General features: G+C 42.8%; 1 protein-coding gene across 2 annotated transcripts in view; it reads right to left on the reverse strand.

Moving 5' to 3' along the window:
* The window catches only part of PASD1 (PAS domain containing repressor 1), a 159,583-nt gene that overhangs the window by 79,496 nt on the left and 56,833 nt on the right, over positions 1-23,254 (reverse strand). For both annotated transcript variants that reach the window (XM_083159434.1, XM_083159433.1), the window contains exons 2-5: positions 8,979-9,035; positions 4,946-5,002; positions 2,196-2,350; positions 2,017-2,108 (exon numbers count right to left, since the gene is read on the reverse strand). In XM_083159434.1, the coding sequence (XP_083015560.1) occupies positions 2,017-2,108; positions 2,196-2,350; positions 4,946-4,977 (279 nt within the window). In that variant the 5' untranslated portion in view covers positions 4,978-5,002; positions 8,979-9,035. The remainder of the gene's footprint in view (positions 1-2,016; positions 2,109-2,195; positions 2,351-4,945; positions 5,003-8,978; positions 9,036-23,254) is intronic.

The raw sequence follows: 23,254 nt of genomic DNA on the forward strand, positions 1-23,254 counted from the left end.
GGGAGGAAACGGGGAGTTTCTGCAAAAACATGGACGTGTCGTGACCGTCTTCCGGGCGTGCCTTGGCAAGTGACTGTGATCTTGTGTGCATAAAATATGGCACCAGCATCACATCTCCTCCAGCCATAGAGGCACTCAGGGAGTCAATGTTCCTAGCTGTCGCTCTTGTATCGGAGTACACAGTTGCTGAGAATGGTGTTGGTTGTCTCTTTTTTATTATTGACACGCTGCTATACTATGTTGCCTTGCTGTTTAGTCACTGAAAAGGATTACTGCTACGTCAGCATTGCAACAGTACCTGAATCAGGCCCTATGTGCAGACAGAGTACTTCCCCATACCTCCCAACTTCTGTGCTGATGAAATAGGGACACTCGCCCGGAAAGGGGGCAGGGCGTATGCAAATGAGGGAGCAGCTTATGCTAATTAGCCACAGCCTCATTTTCATACGAGAATAGACGCTGTGCGCATGCGCACAGCGTCTATTCTATTAGATTGGGGGGTCTCCCAACTGCCACCCCCCGCAGCGGGACAATGCCTGCCGCGGGTGGGACAGCGGGACAGGACTCGAAAATCGGGCCTGTCCCGCTGTAATCGTGACAGTTGGGAGGTATGCTTCCCCTGTTAATAAAAGTACAATAAAGCTTCACATAGACTCCTTACAGTTTGCACCTAGCAGTGACACAGAAATCAATGATGCTGATGTCTGTTGTATTTTCAGTGTGCTGTATGTTACCTTTAACGTGTAAGTGAGCACTTTTATACAGCAGCTTTCTGTGGTAGGGATCTATATAGTAAATTAAGTCTGTACACATGTATATAACATTGGACCGATACAGCTGTTTGGAGGTTGATGGGACCTGATTATTTGGTCAGTTGATGACCACAAAAGCCACTTTCATGGTGTGGTCTACAACTGACTACAATTTCTTCACACAACTATAATCAATGCTGATCTAAAATCACTAAATCATAGGTTCCCAACTTGGTCCTCCAAACAATCTGGGCCAGATTTCAAACCCAGTCTGTAACATGGCAGAGAGGAGCTGATTGGCTGGCTGTTTATCACTCTCCATTTTATAACTTTTTGAAGCTTGATACATCTGGCCCTCTATCAGTCCAGGATTGAAGGATATCCATGTTTCGGCACAGGTGATTTAAATGTCATGAACCAGATTCTGTCATTATTCAAACGCAGCCTGTAACATGGCAGTTAGGAGCTGAGTGCCTGGTACTTTATCTCTCTCCATCCTTCTGTGCTCAGCCATGGATACCCTAAAAACCTGGTCTACTACCGTGCCTTGAGGACTGAGTTTTAGAACCACTGGACTAAACACAGTGCCCAAATGATTGTGGCCCACTTTCAAGGCCCTTATAATGCAATAATTTTTTTAGATAATGTCCATAATATCTTGTATAAATACTTCAGAGATGTATGTTAATATGAAGTTAACGCACATTTCTGATGTTGTTCGTATAAGCCCCAGTGTTGCATGTGCAGATCTTGACCTGCAATGTCACACACAGTGTCCAAAATGTTGCAGCATGATTGTCATACTGCTGGCATTTGGGGGGCCCTCACAGTCAGCTGCTCTGGCTCACCTAATTAGACATTCTTAGCGACTTATAAGTTACTCAGACGTCCAATGCACGCATAGATGATCCAATGGATGGCCTATGGATGCAGCAGTGGATCACACAAGCTGGCACGAGTCATCTAGTCACAAGACACCACCTAAACATTTGCACATTATCGCACAGCAACTGCGTACAAAAACCACCAGAACATCCAGTATGTCAGTATCACAGGAAATAAGGGGGCAGATGTATTAAGCCTGGAGAAGAGATAAACTGGAGATAACATGGAAGAGATAACGCACCAGCCAATCAGCTATATTTGAAATATGACAGTTGGGATCTGATTGGCTGGTGCATTATCTCCTTCCACTTTATCTCCAGTTTATCTCTTCACCAGGCTTAATACATCTGCCCCAATGACAGTTATGGAACTACCTTACCTCTAACATCAACTGGGTAAACTCTTCATTACTAAGGAAGGAAGGTTTCCAGTCCTGCCTGATCTCACAGGCTTCCGTCTGCGCTGTGATTTCTAAGAGAGACAAATACAAAGACTTGTTTGCCATCGTCTTACTACAGTGACAATGTTTGCCTTCATGTTGAATCTGTATAGCATTACCTTTCTGTTTCTGCAGGAAGTCAATGGTTCTTTGGAGTATTGTGGACTTGTCCATTTTGAGGGGATGTCCATGTCCCTGCAGCATTGTACACAGCTCCTTAATGAGGACATTAAATTGGTCTCTTCTCTTCTTCTCAGATTTATTCCGTGATGCCCTGAAAAGAAATCAATAACAAACCAAAAGTGTGTTTAGGATTACAGTAGAAATTTTTGGCATGCAAGACTACAAAAACTAGACACGCATGTGATGTGGTCAATACGTGTTTCTGGCCATCTGACCAGTCAGTGCAATGGCTCTGCTAAAGTATGGGGTGGCACGGTAGCACTATGGAGTAGTGGTTAGCAGTGGTGTAAGTTCCTCCCAGTTCCCCGTAGGCAGTATAAATAGTGGTGCCCCCCCTCATGCACACATACACCATCTTATATATAACAAAAATCTTGTTACATTGCACCACATTTATTTACGTTATCATTTATTTTTAAGCAAATACATTTGTTAGCAGTTATACCCAGGATTAGAACTTGTAATCTGTTTCACTGGAGGCAGACACAGCTAGAATGCACGCTTCCAATGCAGGAGTGAATAGCTCCATCAGTAAGGTATCTGTTTCTTGTGGAACCGGTCATGTGTTCTTAAGATGCTGTGACACTTGCAAAAATATGTTTATTATAAAAAGTGTGACAACTATTATCCTGCTAGGAGGGGGCGTTGGCCACAGAAGCAATGTCAATGGCATTCAATTAACTGAATCAAACTTACAGGGGAGGATAGGTGCCCCCTTGGGAGCAGAAGCCCGGTAGCAGATGACTCCTTTGCCTCCCCAGAGGTTAGTATTGCTATCTCAGGGGACTATAATCTATTTCGATACCTTGGCTCCTTCCTCCAATCCAAAAATACAGGTAGGAAAATTAGATTCTGACAAAATTATCCCTAGTGTATATGTGTGTCTCTGCACTAGTATGTTACGGAATTTAGTAGAGACTCATATGAAAATAAATTCTCTATACAACATGGCATAAATTGGTGGCACTAAATAAAATGGAGTCAGATACCAAATGCCTACCACTGATGCTCATAACTAGTATGTACTGTTTTGTGGGTCCATAACAAATGGCTGATGTTATTCTGGTGTTCCTGTTACTGGGGGGTCAGAGCCTGCTATGGCTGATTTCAGTAGTAACAGCATTACAGACGTACTATAATCACATCCTCACTATAATCCCCCCAGCCCTCATACTGCATAATAATGTGGTTTGGAAGTGAAGATTTCAATCTTAGTCCTGTGGATTCTAGTAAGTGCCTATGATTGCAAGCAGCAGGTATTCCTTATGGAAGCAGCATGTAATGACTGTGAAGGCCAAGGAGCTCCAGTTTTAGTCACCTTTATATTTCTACAATCATCTTTCATCTCTATGCAAAAGGCTAAATGCTATGAAGCTCTGATCATGGAAACAGGCTGCTGCTGGGTTCTCCTAACCCTAACTCTAACCCTGATGGTACCTCACTGCACAAATGAGATGCCACTGTGCATGTACCACCACTGCCCTGTATCGCCATGTTTGATCTGATGCCTCCATTTTGCTCTCTCAGAGCGGAGTACTTGAAAGCTGGAAAGTAAACTACTTTCATCCAACATCTATCAAAACACTGCAATAGCCCCATATCAGACTACTGAGGAAAACTTGAGAAAGCCACTTTAATATGCTAGAGGAATATATAGAACAAAAAGATCATTGAGGCTTAAACATAAAGTTAGGGAAGCAGAGCTTGGCATTCCCATGTTCAGTGCCGCCGAGAGGGGGGGTGGGTACTAATTACCCAGGCACAGGCTTGCTGGAATGGCCAGCCAGGGGCCCTGGTCCGACCCCCTCCATCCCTCCAGGGTGACAGCAGCAGCACACACGTACAGCATGTGGTGTGCTGACAACAGGCTCAGCATGAGCATCTCACTGACAGCGTGAGAACTCATGAGCACAGCACATGCTATAGGTGTGTGCTTCTGCCGCTAAAGGGGTGGGGGGATAATAACACTCCTCGACTTTAGATGTTTTTTTCACTCTCCCCGCAAGACTTTTGGGGCCGTTGCCTAATTGCGGTAGGAAGCCACACCTCCCCTGATTAGACCACGCCCCCGATTTTCCAGGCCCAGCATACCTCTCGGCAGCCCTGCTCATGTTCACTAGTTTTCTAAATTGCTTTCCTAGCTCCACTAATTATCTAGAGATGTATGAGTATATGTAAAGCTGGGTACACATTAGACGACACGGCACTAAATGCAATGTCGACAATGATTTCCCTTGAACTGGCTGTTCTCTCTGACAAATGATATGGGGGGGCATTCAAATAAGAGCCTTTTTTGACAAGTGTAAAAAAATGCACTTTTCAATGTTTTAGATTCGACCTGTTTAATCAAAGTGTTGATTTTCCAGCTACTCAAAAAAATTCAGTATGGTCAGAAAATACATGGATCGGCAAAATACTCGTCAATCGACATGTTTTCCACAAAATTGCAGTCGTATTAGAGCATTTTTGGGTCATCTTTCACCGATGCAGTTTTGACTTTAAAAAAGGGTGAAACTGCGTCAACGATAAATGATCCACTGCATGACGGAGCAATGTGTAGATATATATATATATATATATATATATATATATATATATGTATGTACTGTATTATTTTGTGCAGAAACAAAGACAAGTTTTGATTGTATAAGTGTTGTGTAAGAGACAGATGTATGGGTAAAGGTACCTCTTCGCTCTGTCTTTCTCATCTTCATCCATCAGCTCGTTTAGGCAACACGGGATTCTAGAACAGAAATGAAGACAGCAGTTAATGGCATTAATGAAAATTGAATTCAGGACCTGAAACACAAAATCCATATAAATTTGCAGCTCATCTCTAAACAAACTGTGACGTTACCAACACAGCTGTGTCTATTCCCTGCGGGCAATCTCTCCTCAATTTCTACTGAGCAATAAGGTATCAGCAAAACATCTGTCTCTGCTGCAGAGCTACTGCCACGCATGATCCCTGATCTAAGGTACACTGCGATGAGTCGACGACACAAAGGATTATGGGTCTTTTTACTAAATAGCACTTTTAATGCTGCATGAAGGGCCTTAATCTCGTTTACTCGCTCGGATGCGAACTTGCATCCTTGCGAGTCACTCTAGCCCTGCCTTATGAATGGTTAGCCGGCGTCACCTATTCGCATGCGGGATGTGTTCACAAGGCTTGTGAATGGATGTTTTACATAAACATCCATTTGCATGCCAGTAGGAACCTCCCCCATCTTTCGATGGAAGCCGACCATCCAACGATGGTGAAGGTGCTCGCATATGTAAGGGTGGTCCAGACCACCTTTACATATGCCTGTAGAATTGCAGGGAATTGGGTGGGCAGCTGACATCCGGTTATGTCAGCTGTCCGCCCCACACATGTGCGTCAAGGACACATTAGCATGTGTAAGCCCAGAATTTTTTGGGGAATGCCCATGAAACACTGGACGTTCACATATGCTAATGGCCCAGGCACCCCGCGCCCCCCCCCCCACTTTCGCCTCACTTGTGGTAGTACAGTGCTCTACACTACATATGCTTATGAACAGCTGATGACTGGCCAGAAAACTACTATTACGTAGCTCATCACTTTATTTCAGAGCAACAATAAAAGGCCCATACATGAATTTAATGGAAATGTTGTTTTTTTTTTTTTTTTGGGGGGGGGGGGGGGGATTCAATTGTTTGTGTGAATAGCCCCAAAGTTTCACCCTATGCAGAGTTTTGCTCACAACTCAGGGGAGAAAGAGTACAATCCATGATAAGTGCAGCTTCAGAGCTGGTCACCCAAAAAAGATGGAACCAGGGACCGGCCACTTTACACAGGAGGGGATTCTCTCTCCAACAACTGAATTACCCCCTGGGACTCAGGCTTGCTAGTTCTTGCACAGATTACAGTGCTCAAAGTGAGCTTGTATACTTCTACTGCCTCGGTTGCAATACTATTAAATTTAAATTTGCTTTCATGTTCCAAACTGACACTTTTATATTCCTACTTCAGTCACTGCCAGAGTAAAGAGGAATCCTATTGGGTTGTAGTTACACTAAAACAAATAAAAAAACATTTATATTCTATTCTATGCATACATCCCAACTTTTATAATTAGAATAGCGGCACCAGCCATGCCGCTTCAGCAAAAGGGGTGGGCCATAAACAAAGGGTGGGGCCACAGAGAAAGGGGTGGGCCAGATCACTGCAACCCCCATTCACTTCATTTGGGGAGGGGGCGGCTCCACCCCTCCGGCTCCCTCGCAGCACCGATTAGAAACCTTGCGCATGTGCAAGGAATCTGTTCAGCGATCACCGGCTGCTCTGCAGAGAGATGAGATGTGTGCTAGGTGTGATTTGAGCTATACAATGTGTGCTATGCAATTTGGACGACACAAAGGAAGTTATTCAGGTTGATTCGTTTGCATGCGAATTCGCACGCAGCGTGTTTTTTGCATACTACGCATGTGTATCTTCCACAGTGCGCATGTACATGTTTGATCACCCGTACACGCTCGCACCCTTGCGAACAGAAATACGCTTGCGAAGGAGCACTACCAATGTAGGCGTAATGTGGGTGTGTCTGTGGGCGTGGCATGGAAAGTGGGCAAAAATGGGCGGAAACTGGGGGAACACAAGGGTGTTACCTATAAGCGCTGGGTGGTGGCTTTGCAGCACTGTGCAAACACTCACAGTGCTCGAGCTCAAAATCATTTGCAAGAAAAAAGTGACTCTCAGGCCTCGCAAGGCAACAGCTTAGCGGACCAACGCTCCCAAGACCAATCAGCACGCACAATAGCTAAAATACATGCACCTGCACACAATACTCACCTGCGACAATACTCACCCATGCACCTGCACACAACACTCACCTGCGACAATACTCACCCATGCACCTGCACACAACACTCACCTATGCACCATACAAGTTTCTCTTGTTAACCAATTAACTAACCACATCTGCTCAATGCAGGCACACGGTAAGCACACTATTGCACTTTAAACATTTCTACCTTTCATGCTTCATACTGTATCTAATATAACAGGATACATGTGTGCGTATATGTAACACCTTCATAACATTCGATTTACAAACTCTGGCTCTCTGCATGTGGACAGTTTATTTGGAAACATCACTACTAATTCACATTCATATCAGGACACATATTTTTAATTTGAGCTGTGTAATTAATATATTTAAAACACATTAAAAAACATTAAGCAGCCATGTAATTAAACTTTCCGGCTCATTATAATTGGCCACTAACTAAATGAGTTCCGATAAACAGCATGTTATGATAGCAATCATGGGATTAATTGATGGTTTGAGAATGGGTTGGCTGCGTGCGTATTGTTAGAGTTGCGAATGAATTCACCCAGAGAGGATGTTCGCTTGCACACACAGCGGCTGAGCTTGCGGAAATGAGAACGAGTGTACGCACACGCAATTGTGCTGGTACTTTGAGACCGATCCCATTTTTGTATAGTAGGCCTTATTCTAGTTCACTCTCGCTGACAAAACTCTTCTTAAATGGACAAAACCATGTGTACTGCAGGTGGGGCAGATGTTACTTGTGCAGAGAGAATTAGATTTGGGTGGAGTTTTACTTCAAAGTGAGATCAACAAGGTATGCTGCAATGTAAAAATAAAGCAGCCAGTATTTACCCTGCACAGCAACAAAATAACTCACCCAAATCGAATTCTCTCTGCACATTTTACATCTGCCCCCCTGCGGCGCACATGGTTTTGTCCACCTAAGAAGGATTTTGTCAGAAAGAGTGAACTAGAATAAGGCCCAGTGTGTGCGTGCAAATGTGCATGTGAACGAATCAACCAGAATAAGGTCATAACTGTAAAGTACAAATCGCACGTAAGAACTGCACCATGTGTGGGAACCTTTACACATAAGCAAATATGGAACAAATCAGGAAGGGGGCAGAAGCCTTTTTACACCACTGTAATACTGGAACACATTTGCAACTTTAAGTTGGAAGTTGACTGTCAGGAACACCAAGACGGGGGCCAGTTCTACTCAGCAAGTCAGAGGACCCAACAGCTTGTATGGTCATACCTTTAGTGTACTGGCCCAACTGGGCTGGTAGTGAATGCATGGGTTGTTGTTTCACATAAATTCAGTTTGCAATGTATTCATAATTTCAGTACCACCATGTCAACATTTTTAAAATATAAATAGGCAGTGTGCTGACAATATCAGAATGTTGACATGTGAAATGTCAACATTGACGTAATTCCAATATTAGGAGTAGGCTGTTGGTTAGGGTTAAGCATTAGAGGTAGGGTTAGGGTAGGGATTATAGATAGGGAAGAAATATTAACCGGAATGCTGACCCTGAAGTGACATGTGGCCACTAGGACCTGGAAGCCACGCTGGAACCACTGTAGCCACTGGGATTCGGTAAGTGGCAACTTTCCCACCAAGGATGATATGTTGACATTTTAACATGTAAACATTTAATCACTGTACACATGGTTAATGTCTGTAATATTATCATGTCAACCTTATAAATGTGCACATTTTGACTGTCAATGATATCATACCCATTCGGTTCAAGTCTTTGTCATATACTGAATTTGCAGTGTCCAACCACTGGATGAGAAATTACTACAGGCTGTTTCTGAAAGCTGCGTCAGTTTTGTGGTGGTCTGCAAATCTCATACTAAACCACAGTTGAATTGGTCTTGGCATCAATGACAGACATTTGTGTTACTTACACATTAGGGTTCTTTCTGAGATTGAGCTCAATGTATTCCTGGGCTTCTTCTTTAACTCTATTGAAATGAAAAGCATTTGAATTAATTATATGTGTTACTTTATTATTTCATATCACTTAATTGTAAGAAATAATGTTTTTTTTTTTAGAAAATATTTAATATTACTTGTTTATGTTCTATTTACCCAGTGCCCAGTTCTTTAACATGAATACTCATTATAATAATACGCACTGAAAAAACGCATTACATATGTGATAACAGATAACCGAAAAATATTTTAGTCAGCAGACACAATTGTGCTGAAGGGGTTGTACTCAGTAGCCCTAATCCCCAGCTTTCCCTTCTGTTCCATTTTATAATCACTTTTACAATTTTTCTTAGTAATTTCAACATCCCAATTAATTATCCATACTCTTTGAAATACTGTATCTGGGGGCGTGGCCTGGCTGACTAGCAAGAGAGACGTGTTTCAGTGAGCTCTCCTTACTGGACACCTATTTTGCCCTTTCCTGCGCCTCTATCTCACCCCTCTGCTTGCAATGGCTGAAACCAGGGGGTTTGGTTGCGGAGCCTCTGCAGGTTGCGCCCTACCTCTGTGGTTGAAGCCCATCACGTGCGGCTCATTGGCTCAGAAGTGCTGCCTCTCCCAAAGGTTGAGAGGCCGCCTGTGTGCCCCAGGGCCGAGCACTAAATGGGTCTCAACTGGCTGTTTGGTGAAGCGCCTCGCACCAGATGGATCACGCGACCCAGTGTGCGGCCTGCTGGGACGGAGTCAGTCTCCTCCGTCACTACCCTCAACCTCCTGACTTCTCTGCTGCCCAGCTGGGACCCTCCGGACCTGGAACAGCTGTACCACAGACCTGGGGGACTGGCACCACCCTCCCTATAGGCCAAGGCCTACCTCTAGCACCAAGCCACAGCCTTGATTTCCATGTTTACCTGGCGGCCGACCGCCGAACCCGATTTGCAGCTGTATCAACCCACTGAGAGACCAGATCCTGGGCCCTGAGGTTAGTAAATATCTATCAAACCCAGTGCAGCTCACTTCCTTTAATTCCTGTGGTCCCAGGGCCACAGGATTGAGACTAGCTGAGTTAGAACGTAAACTTAAATTAGCACCCACTAATAGAACTATATATAGAGAACTTCTTAATACAAGGAAAGAGTGGAATACTCTGACCTTGAAAGAGGTCCATATAAACCTCTTTAAACTAAAACAAAGAGTTTATACTCAAGGTGACAGAGCAGGTAGACTACTCGGCAGGCAACAGACCATATTAAAATATTACAAACCTAAAAGGGGTCACGGTATGAGAGCCACTTGATATAGCGCCTTTGCCGAATATTATTCCACCTTATACAATCTCAACAAAGACCCTTCGACCCCTCAACCCTCAGCTGCGGGTATAGAATGGTTCTTAAAATATCTGAATCTTCCCTCAGTCAGCTATCCAAGTTCTAGAACGACCCTGGACAGTAGAAGAAGTCCAAAAGGTCATTGATAATTTGCCAGCCGACAAGGCCCCGGTCCAGACAGATATACTAACAGATTTTTCAAAGTCTTTAGCGATATATTTATTCCAACATTGGACCCCTTTTCAATGAAGCTTCAACATGCGGATCCTTTCTGGTCAAAATCTTGGAAGCCAAGATAGTGGCTTTCCCCAAGCCTGGCAAAAATACTGCGGTACTAACCAATTATTGTCCAACAGCCCTTTTAAACTCTGATGCAAAAATATACGCTATACTATTAGTGAATAGACTCAACCCATTACTTCCATATCTTATCCACCAAGATCAAGTAGGCTTTGTCACGGGGAAAAAAGCACCTGATAATACCAGGAGGATTATTGATATCTTGGATGCCTTCCCAGTATTGTCGGAGCCGCTTTTGTTGCTATCACTCGATGCTGCAAAGGTATTTGATATATTACATTGGGCTACCCACAGGCTGTCCTCCAAAAATAAGAATAAAAGGCAAGGCCATATCTTCTACATATACCAGCCCTCTACTCTAACCCAACCAACAGATTTTTTTGTAAATTGTATGCTGTCAGCTACTTTCAGGATTACTAATGGCACTCATCAGGGGTGCCTTCTGTCCCCATTAAGGTTTGTTTTAGCAATAAAACCTCTAGAACATTCCGACTTGTCGAAAACTGACGTCTTTTCGGCAAGACGGAAGTTTCAACATCAATTGAATATACCCCTATGAGTTTAAAACAGCTGGCTTAGCTCAATCATTGACACATAATACTAATCAACAATCACCCGCAAAAAAGAAAAAAGAGTTCCTTTCAAATGAGATCATGGCAGCAAAAAATAGGCCCGCTCAGCTTTTCCATACAGTGGAGATGCTTTGCAAACCAGCATGCCTGCAGCCTAATGAGACCCTCTCTCAGTCAAGATGCAATGAGTTTGCTAAATTATTTGCAGATAAAGTATCTATCATCCAGCTTGGAATCCTCACAGTGACACCAAAGGAGTACCAACATACTACCAAGCCTACCAGTGTAAGACACCTGCCTTCATGGGACATCTTTGACCAAGTGGATGTACAATACATTGCTGGAATTTCCCGACTGTTGCGCCCCTCCCCCTGTGCCCCATCCAAGCTTCTTTTAGGGCGTATGGAAATAATTGGCCCTGCATTCACAAAAATAGTTCAATGCTCTTTTGCAGACAGGCATTTTTCCCGAACCACTAAAGGAAGCAATAATCAGACCACTTCTTAAAAATCTAATTTAGACCCTGACTGCATGACCAACTACAGGCCAGTATCAAATCTACCTTTTCTATGAAAGGTTATTGAGAAAGTGGTTGCAACTCAACTAGAGACCCGCCTGTCAACCCATGACATTTATGATCCATTCCAGTCAGAATTCAGGAGAAGACATAGCACAGAACTCTGGTATGTGTGTTCAATGATCTTCTAAATGCAAGGGATAGAGGAGACTGTTCAATCCTAATCCCTCTGGACCTCTCTGCAGCATTTGACACAGTTGACCATGGGATTATAATTGAGCACCTGAAGAATTTCTGTGGCTTGGGTGGCAGTCCTTAGGTGGTTCAAATCATTTCTCGCTGGCAGGTCACAGAGAGTTTCATCGGGAGTATACTCTTCACCACCAGTGCCGTTGTCTTGTGGTGTCCCACAGGGTTCTATACTATCTCCAATGCTTTTTTCAGTATACATGCTTCCACTGGGTGACATAATCAGACGTCATGGCTTGGTCTACCACTGCTATGCAGATGATACACAACTGTACCTGTCCTTTGCTCCAGGCACCAATAACACAGTAACAACCTTAGATGGCTGCCTAGCTGAGCTCCAGGAGTGGATGAGTGCCAGTTGGCTGAGACTGAACCCAGATAAAACAGAAGTCCTGATGATAAATCACAGGACAAGACGGCAGCATAGCCAACTGACAGGTCTTACGCTGGAGGGCACAGCACTAAAAACACTGATCATGTGCAGAATCTTGTCCTGGATAGTGACCTGACACTTAAACATCAGATGTCAGCCACAATCAAATCCTCATTCTTTCATCTAAGTAACATAGCCAGAATCAAGAACTTAATTCCCTCAGAAGACCTGCCTTTATATCATCACGCCTAGACTACTGCAATGCTCTCTACCTGGGTCTCCCATCAAAAGAATTGTACCGCTTGCAGCTGGTACAAAATGCAGCCACCAGACTATTAACTTACCAGCCCCGCACCTGCCACATAACTCCCATTCTCTACGCCCTTCACTGGCTACCTGTAAAATGGCAAATCCTTTTCAAGATTGGCTTACTCACTTTCAAGGCCCTATGTGACGAGGGCCCAAGGTACCTGCAGTAGCTTCTGATTCCTTACTGTGCTACTCAATTACTTCGATCCGTGGAAGAAGGACCAATAAAAGTACCCAAAATTCCCTGAATTCATCTGGGAGTCGAGCTTTCAACTTTGCTGCTCCAACTCTGTGGAACTCTCTTCCTTACACAGTGCGAGAAGCTACCACTGTAGAATCCTTCAAAAATAGACTAAAGACATACTTATTTACTCAAGCATTTCACTGACATCCACTGTTAAGCTTGTTGTGTATTTTGAGCTGTAAAGACAATGGTAAAGCACTTTGAGTCCGATTGGGAGAAAAGTGCTATATGAATATCATTATTATTATTACAAATAACAAAATGGACCGCTTGGAGTGCTTACAGGTCAGTGGTTGCTTTGAGAATCCATTGATCATTGATCATATTGGACATTTCCTTAATCCAATGGTCATGTCGGACATTCCCTTAGACTCCCACGAGAACATCATTTTATTCTAATAACTCCTCTCCTACCCTCTATATAGTTAAAATATGTTCTGTCTGCTATTGTACCGAGTTATGTACACTAACTCCTTCTCAAATTTGTCTCCCGTGTACATTTGGTCACCCAGTTGTTTCTCACGATGCTCTCCCAGTCTTCTGTTTATGTTTATGATTACAATAAAAAAATGTGATTGTGTTATAATAATACTTGAGAATTTGACTGTATTAAACTGTACACCTTATGTGACATTACCTGTATACTTGAAACCCCCCCCATTTCTCTTTCTGTACCCCCTCCCCATTATATTTTTGAAACTTTAATAAAAATGTAATCTTTAAAACACCCTGACTTCTCTGCCCGTCCAGTGGACTGACTTTAAAGGCCCATACACACTAGGTGATTTTGAGCTGAAAATAACTCACTTCTGGTGTTTTCAGCTACTTTAAGCTTGACATCTGCCAGTGTGTATGGCCGGGCGATATGCGGTGATCGTGATGCGCACCCCAGCATCATCGCCAGTTGTTGCTGTCTGTCGGACTGTTTAACCAGCCGGATAAACCACTTTCCACTAAGAAAAGTGATTCACCCAAGTGAAAATCTCTGGGCCGGACAAAAATGTGTAAGCACTGAGCAATTTCCGGCTGCAATTTTCACATAATCACTCTGCATACATACTGGGCAAAAACGTCCAGTGTGTATGCACCTTTATTCACGCATCATGATGGTAACTGCTTTGATCTTTTCTTGCGCATACTTTGGTCAGTTCTGACTCTACAGTGGTTCATCCTCTCTCAGAACATCATTTACAATAATTTAAAACGCTGCTCTCAAACCCTACCACAGAAACCCGTTTTATTAATTTGCAGCATCTTTCCACCTCTGCTACAAATAGTCTCCATCTTCTACATTTTACTTTCCAGATCTTCCAATAAAACATTGTTACCAAACACTAACAAAACACTTGATCAAGTGGCTTCAGCTAAGCTTTTCTCCTAGTGTACCTCACGAAGCTACCTACCGAAATGCCAACAATTTAGCATGACATTGATGAAAGTCTGAAATGTCTTAAGACTTCCACAAATATTATTTTGAATTAATCTTCTATTTAAATGATCAGGAGGACACTGCTAAACACAATACCAATCTGTTATGTCTGCCCTCCTATGACAATCAATGCCCAAGATCTTGCTTCCTATTGCAAGGACAATATCTGTCATGTAATAGTATCCCTTTCCCCAAGAATTGTCCTAAAACCATTTGTGACCTAGGCAACCATCTAGGCTCCCTATTCAGAAGGATATTACATATAATGATGACAATGACATAAGGTATCTTACACTGCTCTGCCCATATGATCAGATATACCAATGTGATATAATGTTGGAGTAACAGGCCTATTTTATAAAATACTGCTGCCCCCTTCAAGTTAAAGTAAATGTATGACATTAAATAAATAAAAAAGGAACAGGTGTTGTCGGAATTAAGATGAAAAAAAAAAAAATATTTGTATGCAGATACGTCTAAAAAACCTAAATAAAATAAATGCATCAAACATGTTATTCCATTTTGGCTTCACTGTCTCGTATTAATGAAATGTACAATATTTTATTTATACAAGGATTATTCATATTCTTATAGTTAGGATGAATTAATATGTTAAAATGTCAATCTTAACAGCATCCAAATTATCTGTGACCTACTGTATATGGGTGTGAAGAAAATCCCATTGTTCATAGGCATTTCATAATCAGATGTGACATAATTAAAGAGAGACCTTCTTTAGTTATTCATATAATCTGCTATTGAGCTCTAATGAATAAATGTTCACACATTTGTAATTCCCAACTCACTGGTCTCTTCACTCATTTATGTCTCAAGATCCCAGAATGTAATTCTCTAATTAGTGATTGTATTACTATTGTAATTCAGTTACCGATTTGTTCATTGGGGCCATTTGAAAAACACCAAGCCAAATGACCTACAGTAGTATCACAACAAAGGTGCTGATTCTGGTCTCATTGCTCCCCTGCTCCTTCGCACAGGGGAGCGATGTTTAGTAACCGCGCATGCGCATCAATATTTATTCGCATGTGCAGCTGCTTGGTGCGAGCAGCCACGGTGAATTGATTATTCGCCGGCTACTCGCACACAGCACTGAGGGTGGGGGAGTGGGGCGTGGAGCCGTGATGGTGCCCAGGGTAACGCCCAGCACTCAGCCCAGGAAATCTGGCGGGGACGTGGGTATGGGGGGTGGGCAGCATCTCTTCCCATACAGGGAGCCCGAGCAATGTCTTAGATCTGCGAGCGCTGTAGAAATCAACCATCAAATGATTTTGCCCCATACGCAAGGCTGAAAATGGATGTTTGCAAAACATCCATCGCATGCATGCGGGGATATTCGTCCTGCGAGCGTGGCGGGTGGTCCTGCGGGCGGCGTTTAGAGGACCCGAAAAGCTGCGCATTTCCCAGCTTTGTGGGTCAACCAGAATCCCCCCCAAAGTCTATTTTTTCTTCTTTTGTGGGAACAACGTATTAAAAGATGGTTCCCATTGGTTTATTACCTTGACACTGTAAACAAAATCTATACATTAGGAGTCACATATAATTAAAATAGTTTAGGTAAATTCCTAATAAACAACCATATACATTATACTAAAGATGTTGTAATACTTGAAAGAAAACAACTATACAGCGAGCATGACAAGTCAAACCGTATAGCATTTAAAACGTGATATCATGAATGTCATGAATATAATCACATTACAGCGATGTGTAGCAAATAGCACATCCTCTATTAAATATATATTTTTTAAATCATGGTGTATTCAGTAATTATATTGTCCTCGCCAAGTCCAAGTTTATAAATGGAGTCTTACGTGCCAAATAACCAATAACAGATTTCAATGTACAGTAGCTGAAAGAAGAACCTGCTTTATTTTAAATATTAAAGAATGAGTTTTCTTTTCACCACATTTACTATGACCATCGATAACATAGGAAGACAGCTACAGGTACCAGTGCTGTCCTTCCATATGCTGTACCGTAATATAGGGATTTAATCCTTTTGATAAGAACATCCTACATTAGCATTATTTCCACATATATATATTTTACGATCTAATTGGCTGAGTTGCCAACATGTCGAGGGTACTGTGTACACGAGGTGCATGGACAGTCCTAAAGCTGTGTAAAAAATGGGTACTTTATCGAGGATAGGGATTTGTCTTGTGCATCAAAGGGTCATCTCCAGTCTTAGTACATCTCAAGGTTACAGTTGTAAAGTTCAGCATTTTTTTCTAATAATACTCTACTTCAGTGATTTTCAACCTTTTTACCTTGCGGCACACTAAATAAGATTTTAAAATTGCCATGGCACACCATGAGATCGCCACAGGGCAAAACACATTAGCCCCCACAGGAAAAAAACCAAACCTATTGGCCCCCATATTAAAAAACAATCACACTGGTCCCCACAGGTAACACAAATAAAATACATTGGCCCTTTACATGAAGAGACCAGTAAATAACAGTTGAACTGGTGGGGACTGTAAACTGGTTTGGGCATCTCTAGATCTGGGGGCACACTTGAGAACAGCTCAAGGCACACTAGTGTGCCACGGCACAGTGGTTGAAAAACACTGCTCTACTTAATCACATGAGGACCCTGAAGATTGCATTGAAAGCTCACTGTTCAGTGCATCCATACTCAACAGGATTTTCCTTAAGACTTTTAGAAGTTTCGGATCACTCTGCTCAGATGAAACAGTGGATGAAAAGAAGGAATGACACAGTCCATGATGCATCCAATATCTATTATAGAGACGGGTCCCAATATTGTTGGCCCCAATGCAGTGGGGGCCCCCACTCTGCTCTCTGTTCATGTATGGAGACCGGCACATATGCAGTGAGTCTGAGACAGAGCAACCAGGACATGTAACCACATATTTTATATAGTTTTTCTGTCCTTAGAAATGCCTACTTATAGTTTCTTGCGAGGGCGAAACGTGCCATTTTACTAAACTAATCTCTACTCAGAGTATTATTTAATGTAAATGACATGCTAGATTTAAACTAATTGACTGTTCCCAGGTTAATTAAGTCAAAAGGTAAATAAGAAATCCTAAACCAGACAAATGCCTCCATCAAGAACTAGGTCATGTCAGTATTTCTACTCAAACCTTGTGTAAGATGCTTATATTACATGTCCCGATACCGGGAAGAGGTTGCTGATTAGATGTTGAACTACATTTCTGAAAGATGCACAATGCAACCTTAATACTGCACCGGAGTCAGGGAACCCAGCAGCTGTCAGCACTGACAATATTCTACAAGACAGTAGAGCCAATAATGTGTGGTTTTCTGCACTTGTGGATCTGCTGTGAGTACTACAATGCTGTGACTTGTAGTCCTGTGACACCTAAGGCTGGTAGTCCTGTCGGTAGACCATGCTTGAATGCTGTACTCTACTAGCTTCCAACCAGCTGTGGCTTGTGGCACATAGTAATACAGTGCACAACAGGTAATACTCAGACTTGTAATTCTGCAATAGAGGTGGCTTGCATGCTACCTAAGACTTGCAGACTGGCAGGGGGAGGGGGATTCTGGAGTTACAGGCTGCGGCACATAAAAACTATCATGGCTAAAGTTCCAACATATTTTATTTCCTATTTTATTTGCTGCAGGCGGTGGGTCAAAATAAAATATGCAACCAGCATGGAGCATCCATAGTTTCACATGGTGAGAATGAGGTGTAGTCTTCCTATTTTGATAGTCCCCATTGTCAGATAGTAGGATAAGGCCCTCTCAATATAGAGTTACCAAGTGATGAAAAGTAAAGCTTTGTGACGCTTAATAAAATTGTCTCCAGCATTTGGAGAGCATGCTAGTTCATGTAGTGCCATTTGGAGGACATTGGGAAGACTCCAAGTAAGCTGGCCCTCAATCTAGATATATTTTTGTAAGTGTTATTATTATGTGGACTTACAGTAGACTATTATATAGCCCAAAGAGGATATTGTTATCAAAAACAATGTGAAAGCTGCTCAATCAAATTAGTAATGCCCCTCAGGTGCTAAAAGGGAGGGGGGTGTTAACCCACAGCACAACAAAGGGCACAAGTAAAAAGATTTGAAAACCCAACATAATAGAAGGCATCTTAGTTCAGGCATCTTACATACATATATTTTGCCGAAAATATGTTAAGCCTACATACAGGCCACGGCAAGGCCTTTTTGATATTGGAGGCCCCCAAACTGCATAACAATACCTATTCTGGGCCATATAATTGTCCACTGTAAGGCTACATTATAATAGCACTTACCAATGAACTATTATAATGCAGTATAGGGACCTCCAGTATCAGAGATGATGTGACGTGGACTGGAGGCAGGGTTGTACAATTTAAATCAAACGATTTAAATCAAATTATTAAATCATGATTTAAATCAAAATGTTAAAACACTACAACTTTTGCTTAGAAAGAGATAGACGTGTAGGTACAAACTCAGTGAGGTTGTACATGTGTGTGTGGAAGAAGCTGTTTGATGATCTTGAAGAGATTGACCACCACGGCAATGCAGTAAAGATGGCAAAGGCAAGAGCTAAAATTGCACTCACAGATGCCCACTTGCTGGCTAATCTACTTGATCCCAGTTACGTGGAAAAAAGCTTAGACCTGCTGAAATTGAGACTGCTATAGAGTTGATAATGCCAATAATTGTCAAATTATGCCAGTCATCATGAAATTTCAGGCATCCATGAAATAATTTGCACCATACATGTTTGAAGTGGACACTTTACGCCAAGTATCTCCTCTAGCCTGGTGGATGTCCTACGTAGCTCAACTTCAGTTAGACACTTCTGTAGTAAATCTCCTGAAGCAGATTCACAGCAGTTTCAACAACTGCAGGAATGCTAAGGATTTTTTCAATGTAAAGTTTTGTACAATCCAAAACATGCAACAGATTGTAATGAGAAAAAAAAGCAGCTAAGCTGGTTGCATGCTAAAAAGCCTTTTCTGTTAAGGACAAAGGTGAGGATGTGGAAACAGACATGCGCATGTTTGACTAAGACTCACACAATTGATTGAGTAAATTAAGAGCCTAATTATACAGATGTAGCCACGCTCTTCTGACCTACCTATGGCAGTTGGCCCGACAGATGATGCGTGTGGCAAAATGGCAAAGCACTGGGCAACCTGGCTAGTGTGGCATATAGAGTTGACGTGGAGTGTAATGCTTATGTTAATCCACCAGATGGCGATTCTAAAAATCACCAATGCACATGCGTGAGGTCTCCAAAGATACAGAACAGTAATATAGTCCAAGAACTACTTTACCATTTTGTAAATACATTATGCTACATAGTCAAACATTCTGGCCCAAATGGAAAATACAATTTAAAGAATAATGACTGCGCCAGAATACTGCGGCCCTTGATTATCCAGGAGACTCCTTAAATCTCAAACAGTTGCAATACAAAAAATTTGGAGAATCATAGGCGCTGTATTCCCTTGGGTGATCGGTCTGGTATACTAATTTTTCTGTCTGGTAGCTCCTTGTCTAGTAGCTAATAGAGGGACCCTGATAACTGACCTTCAGCCAGTGCCCTATGTGCACATCAAGGTATCTTTAGTACGTCTGCTTCCTCCTGAACAGGTAAATATAGTACAGTAGCCTAGTCTCCTCGGCGGGGGACCCAATAGAAAAGGACTTACCGAGGGCTAAAGCCCTATGTTCATCAAAAGGTTTCTTTAGTCAGGAGGTCCCAGGTCACTCAAATCATGAAATCCAGGTCACGAATAAAAAAGGATTTATTTCCAAAAACAGCAGCAGATATAGATAAAACCAGAATGGTTAAAAAGTCCAATGATAAAAGTAAAAAATAGGCAAGGAGATTTGGGTATTTGATGGCAAACACGAGGTACCCTCCTGTCCAGATGGAAGGGATCCCCTTAAACCAAGGCTTTAAGATGTTAAATAGCCAGATTACCTCAAATACTCCAAAAGTCCTCACCTCTCACCAACGCGTTTCGGGCTTTAAGATAGCCCTTTTTCAAGGTGTGAAAATTCTGGCCCGCCACCGTGTTGTACAGCAATTATTCTATGCATATGCTCCCACCAGGGACTCGGTGGGAAAATGTATGCCGAGTTTAGCTCCGTAAGAGTGGGCCTGGCTCGGTATAAATTTCCCCACCGAGTCGCTGGGGTTAAATGAGCGTCTATGTAGCATAATTACTATACAACATGGTGGTGGGAAGAGATTATCAGCCACAGGGGAGTTTACCACCACCCAGCAGCATTTACATAAAATACACTTTTGTGAATATAGTAATTTTGTGTACATTGAGACAAACCCCGAGCACAGCCCTAAGAGCCATCAACATTAACCAGCTGTTTTGTATAAGACTTGCTAACTCTGCCCCATTACATTATGGGGGGGGGGGGGGGGGGAATTTACTATGATGGGAGTTCTATTGCACATGGGATGTTGATATGGGCAACCAATCACAATCTACTATTTATCTCTTATTTAGCACCTTCTAGAAGATAATAGATCTTATCTGATTGGTTGCCCATAGCCCATAATGAACGCTGGAAAAATCATTAGATGGTGAGCGACCAACGAATGATTTCTCCGTGTGGCCGCATGCGAGAGGATGTGTATGCGTACACATCCGCTAGAATGCTAGAGTGGGGATTCGCTCAGCGGGGAGGTGTGTGTACGGCGGGCGGCGTTTATCTGCTCCCTAGGCATCAAATGTACGCAGCCTAGCGAGCAGAAGCCCTTTTTCCTGGGGAAAATATCAGGGAAAGCGCTTTTTGCATCTTCATAAAAATAACCCATTGTGAGGCCAGAAAATGTCACAGAGATCAAGACTTCTGATTGGTCCTTCTGCATTTTAAACCAGCAAACCTAAATATTCAGTCACATCATACAGTTATTACAGCTTCAAGAATCCACAGGAATAATATAAATCTACCAGGTAAATCTGGTAGAGAACACATGATTATAGTGACCAGTATTCAGCAATTGCAGGCAGGAGGGGGTATGCAGGCAGGAGGTAGTATGCACCTCCTCTTGTGTTTGCATCACTAAGGATCATATATGCTAAGCGGCAGCGAGCAGCTTAGCATATACAAACTTTAATGAAAATATAACCAATTGTTATTTTAACCATTTGAGTGCCAACATCTCTGATAGAGATGCGCAAAATATCTGCTAAAAAAGCCAACGTCGCTCACATTTGTTATATAGGTCGGGTATCCCTCATCAGTGTAGTCCAAAAACCGAAATATTCCGAAAACTGTGGTTTTTCAGAATATATTTTTTTTCTTTTTGTCATACTTACCTCATCCATCAATGTCCATGGTAGCCTCCAGGATCCGCTTCAGCAGCAGTGCCTGTCCCAGGGATGCATTGCGTGAATGTGCAGGCAAGCTGTTGATGTCACCGGAGTCTTCACACTTACGCAATGCACCCCTGGGATCGGAGATGCTGCAGAAGAGGATCCCGGGGGACACTGTGGACGTCGGGGGACCATCGGCGCACCACCCGGGGACCAGGTAAGTATGGGAAAAAAATATTCCAAAATCCTAAAAAATCCCTTATCCAAAATGCTCGTTGTCCCAAGCATTTCAGATAAGGGATACTCAACCAGTATAAATTTAAATAAAAAATGTTGTGTAAAAAAAGATAATATTTCCAATATAAAGTACATATTACAGGTCATTATGATTAATAAAAATGATTGCTTGCAAATTTTTACAACCTATTTTGACAAATTCCCTTGGCACAAAGGTTTAATGTAAAATTCTAAAACAGTTGTACACATCAATTTGAAAAAAGTTTGCCCAGAATGGTACAGATATGTTAAAATGATAAATTAACATTCTGACGATAAAACAAATTTCCTGCTGCCATTACAAAACCAATTGCAAATAAATATAAACATAATTTTATGCCGTTTTACACAGACAGCTGTAATTTTACTTTCTCAACATGACATGAGTGGCGGTGGCTTCTACCTGACCACAGGATACAGACCGAGCTGGCTAAGGCTGCACAATAATGCAGGGAGCGGTTTCCTACAGGAAGCCAGCTGTCTGCCTATTGCAGCTCAGACTGGCAGTCCCTGATTGAGGAAACACATTCCAATTGGACTCCCATACTGCTAAGGTTGAGCAAGGTGGTGGATTTTAATGGCGGGGCTACCGTCCTGCAGCCCATATTTAAAACCCATCACGTGCCATCGACCAAGCACGATTGACCACTTTTCGACGGAAGCACTGTTTTCTGTTTCCAGCGGTAGTGCGTGGCATTGAGAAAGAGACTCCTGGCTGCTGTGTTCCACAGGCAGCTGTGGAATACTTCCGGTACAGTGCAATAGTATTTATGACATTCTAATGCAGGGGTCGGGAACCAATGGCTAGCGAGCCAGGTGTGGCTCTTTTGATGATTGCATATGGCTTGCAGACTGCCTGATTTTTTATCCCCTTTCTATGAGGATACGCGGCTGACATCGGGGGAATGGATTGAGCCGTCAGCGCGGCGGCGGGGGGGGGGATGTGGGTGGAAGAGCTGATACGCCGCAGTGTGTACTGTAGGCTCTTCCAGCTACATCCCACACCCGCCGTGCTGACAGGCTGCCCGCCGCGCTGATAGGCTCCCCACCTCTGCTGACACGTGGGGAATCACTGCGCGCCACACGGGTGCTGGAGGCTTTTGGACACTGACGGTGAGTGTAACTTACAGCAGTAAGTTTGTGCTGGGGCATTCTGTGCACTTCTATTATACTGCTGGGGGCATTATGTGTGGTATACTGCTGGGGGCATTATGTGTGGTATACTGCTGGGGGCATTATGTGTGGTATACTGCTGGGGGCATCATGTGTGGTATACTGCTGGGGGCATTCTGTGCACTTCTATTATACTGCTGGGGGCATTATGTGTGTGTTATACTGCTGGGGGCAT

This window comes from Crinia signifera, chromosome 9, assembly GCF_055691185.1.
Source record: "Crinia signifera chromosome 9, ASM5569118v1, whole genome shotgun sequence".
NCBI lineage: Eukaryota > Metazoa > Chordata > Amphibia > Anura > Myobatrachidae > Crinia > Crinia signifera.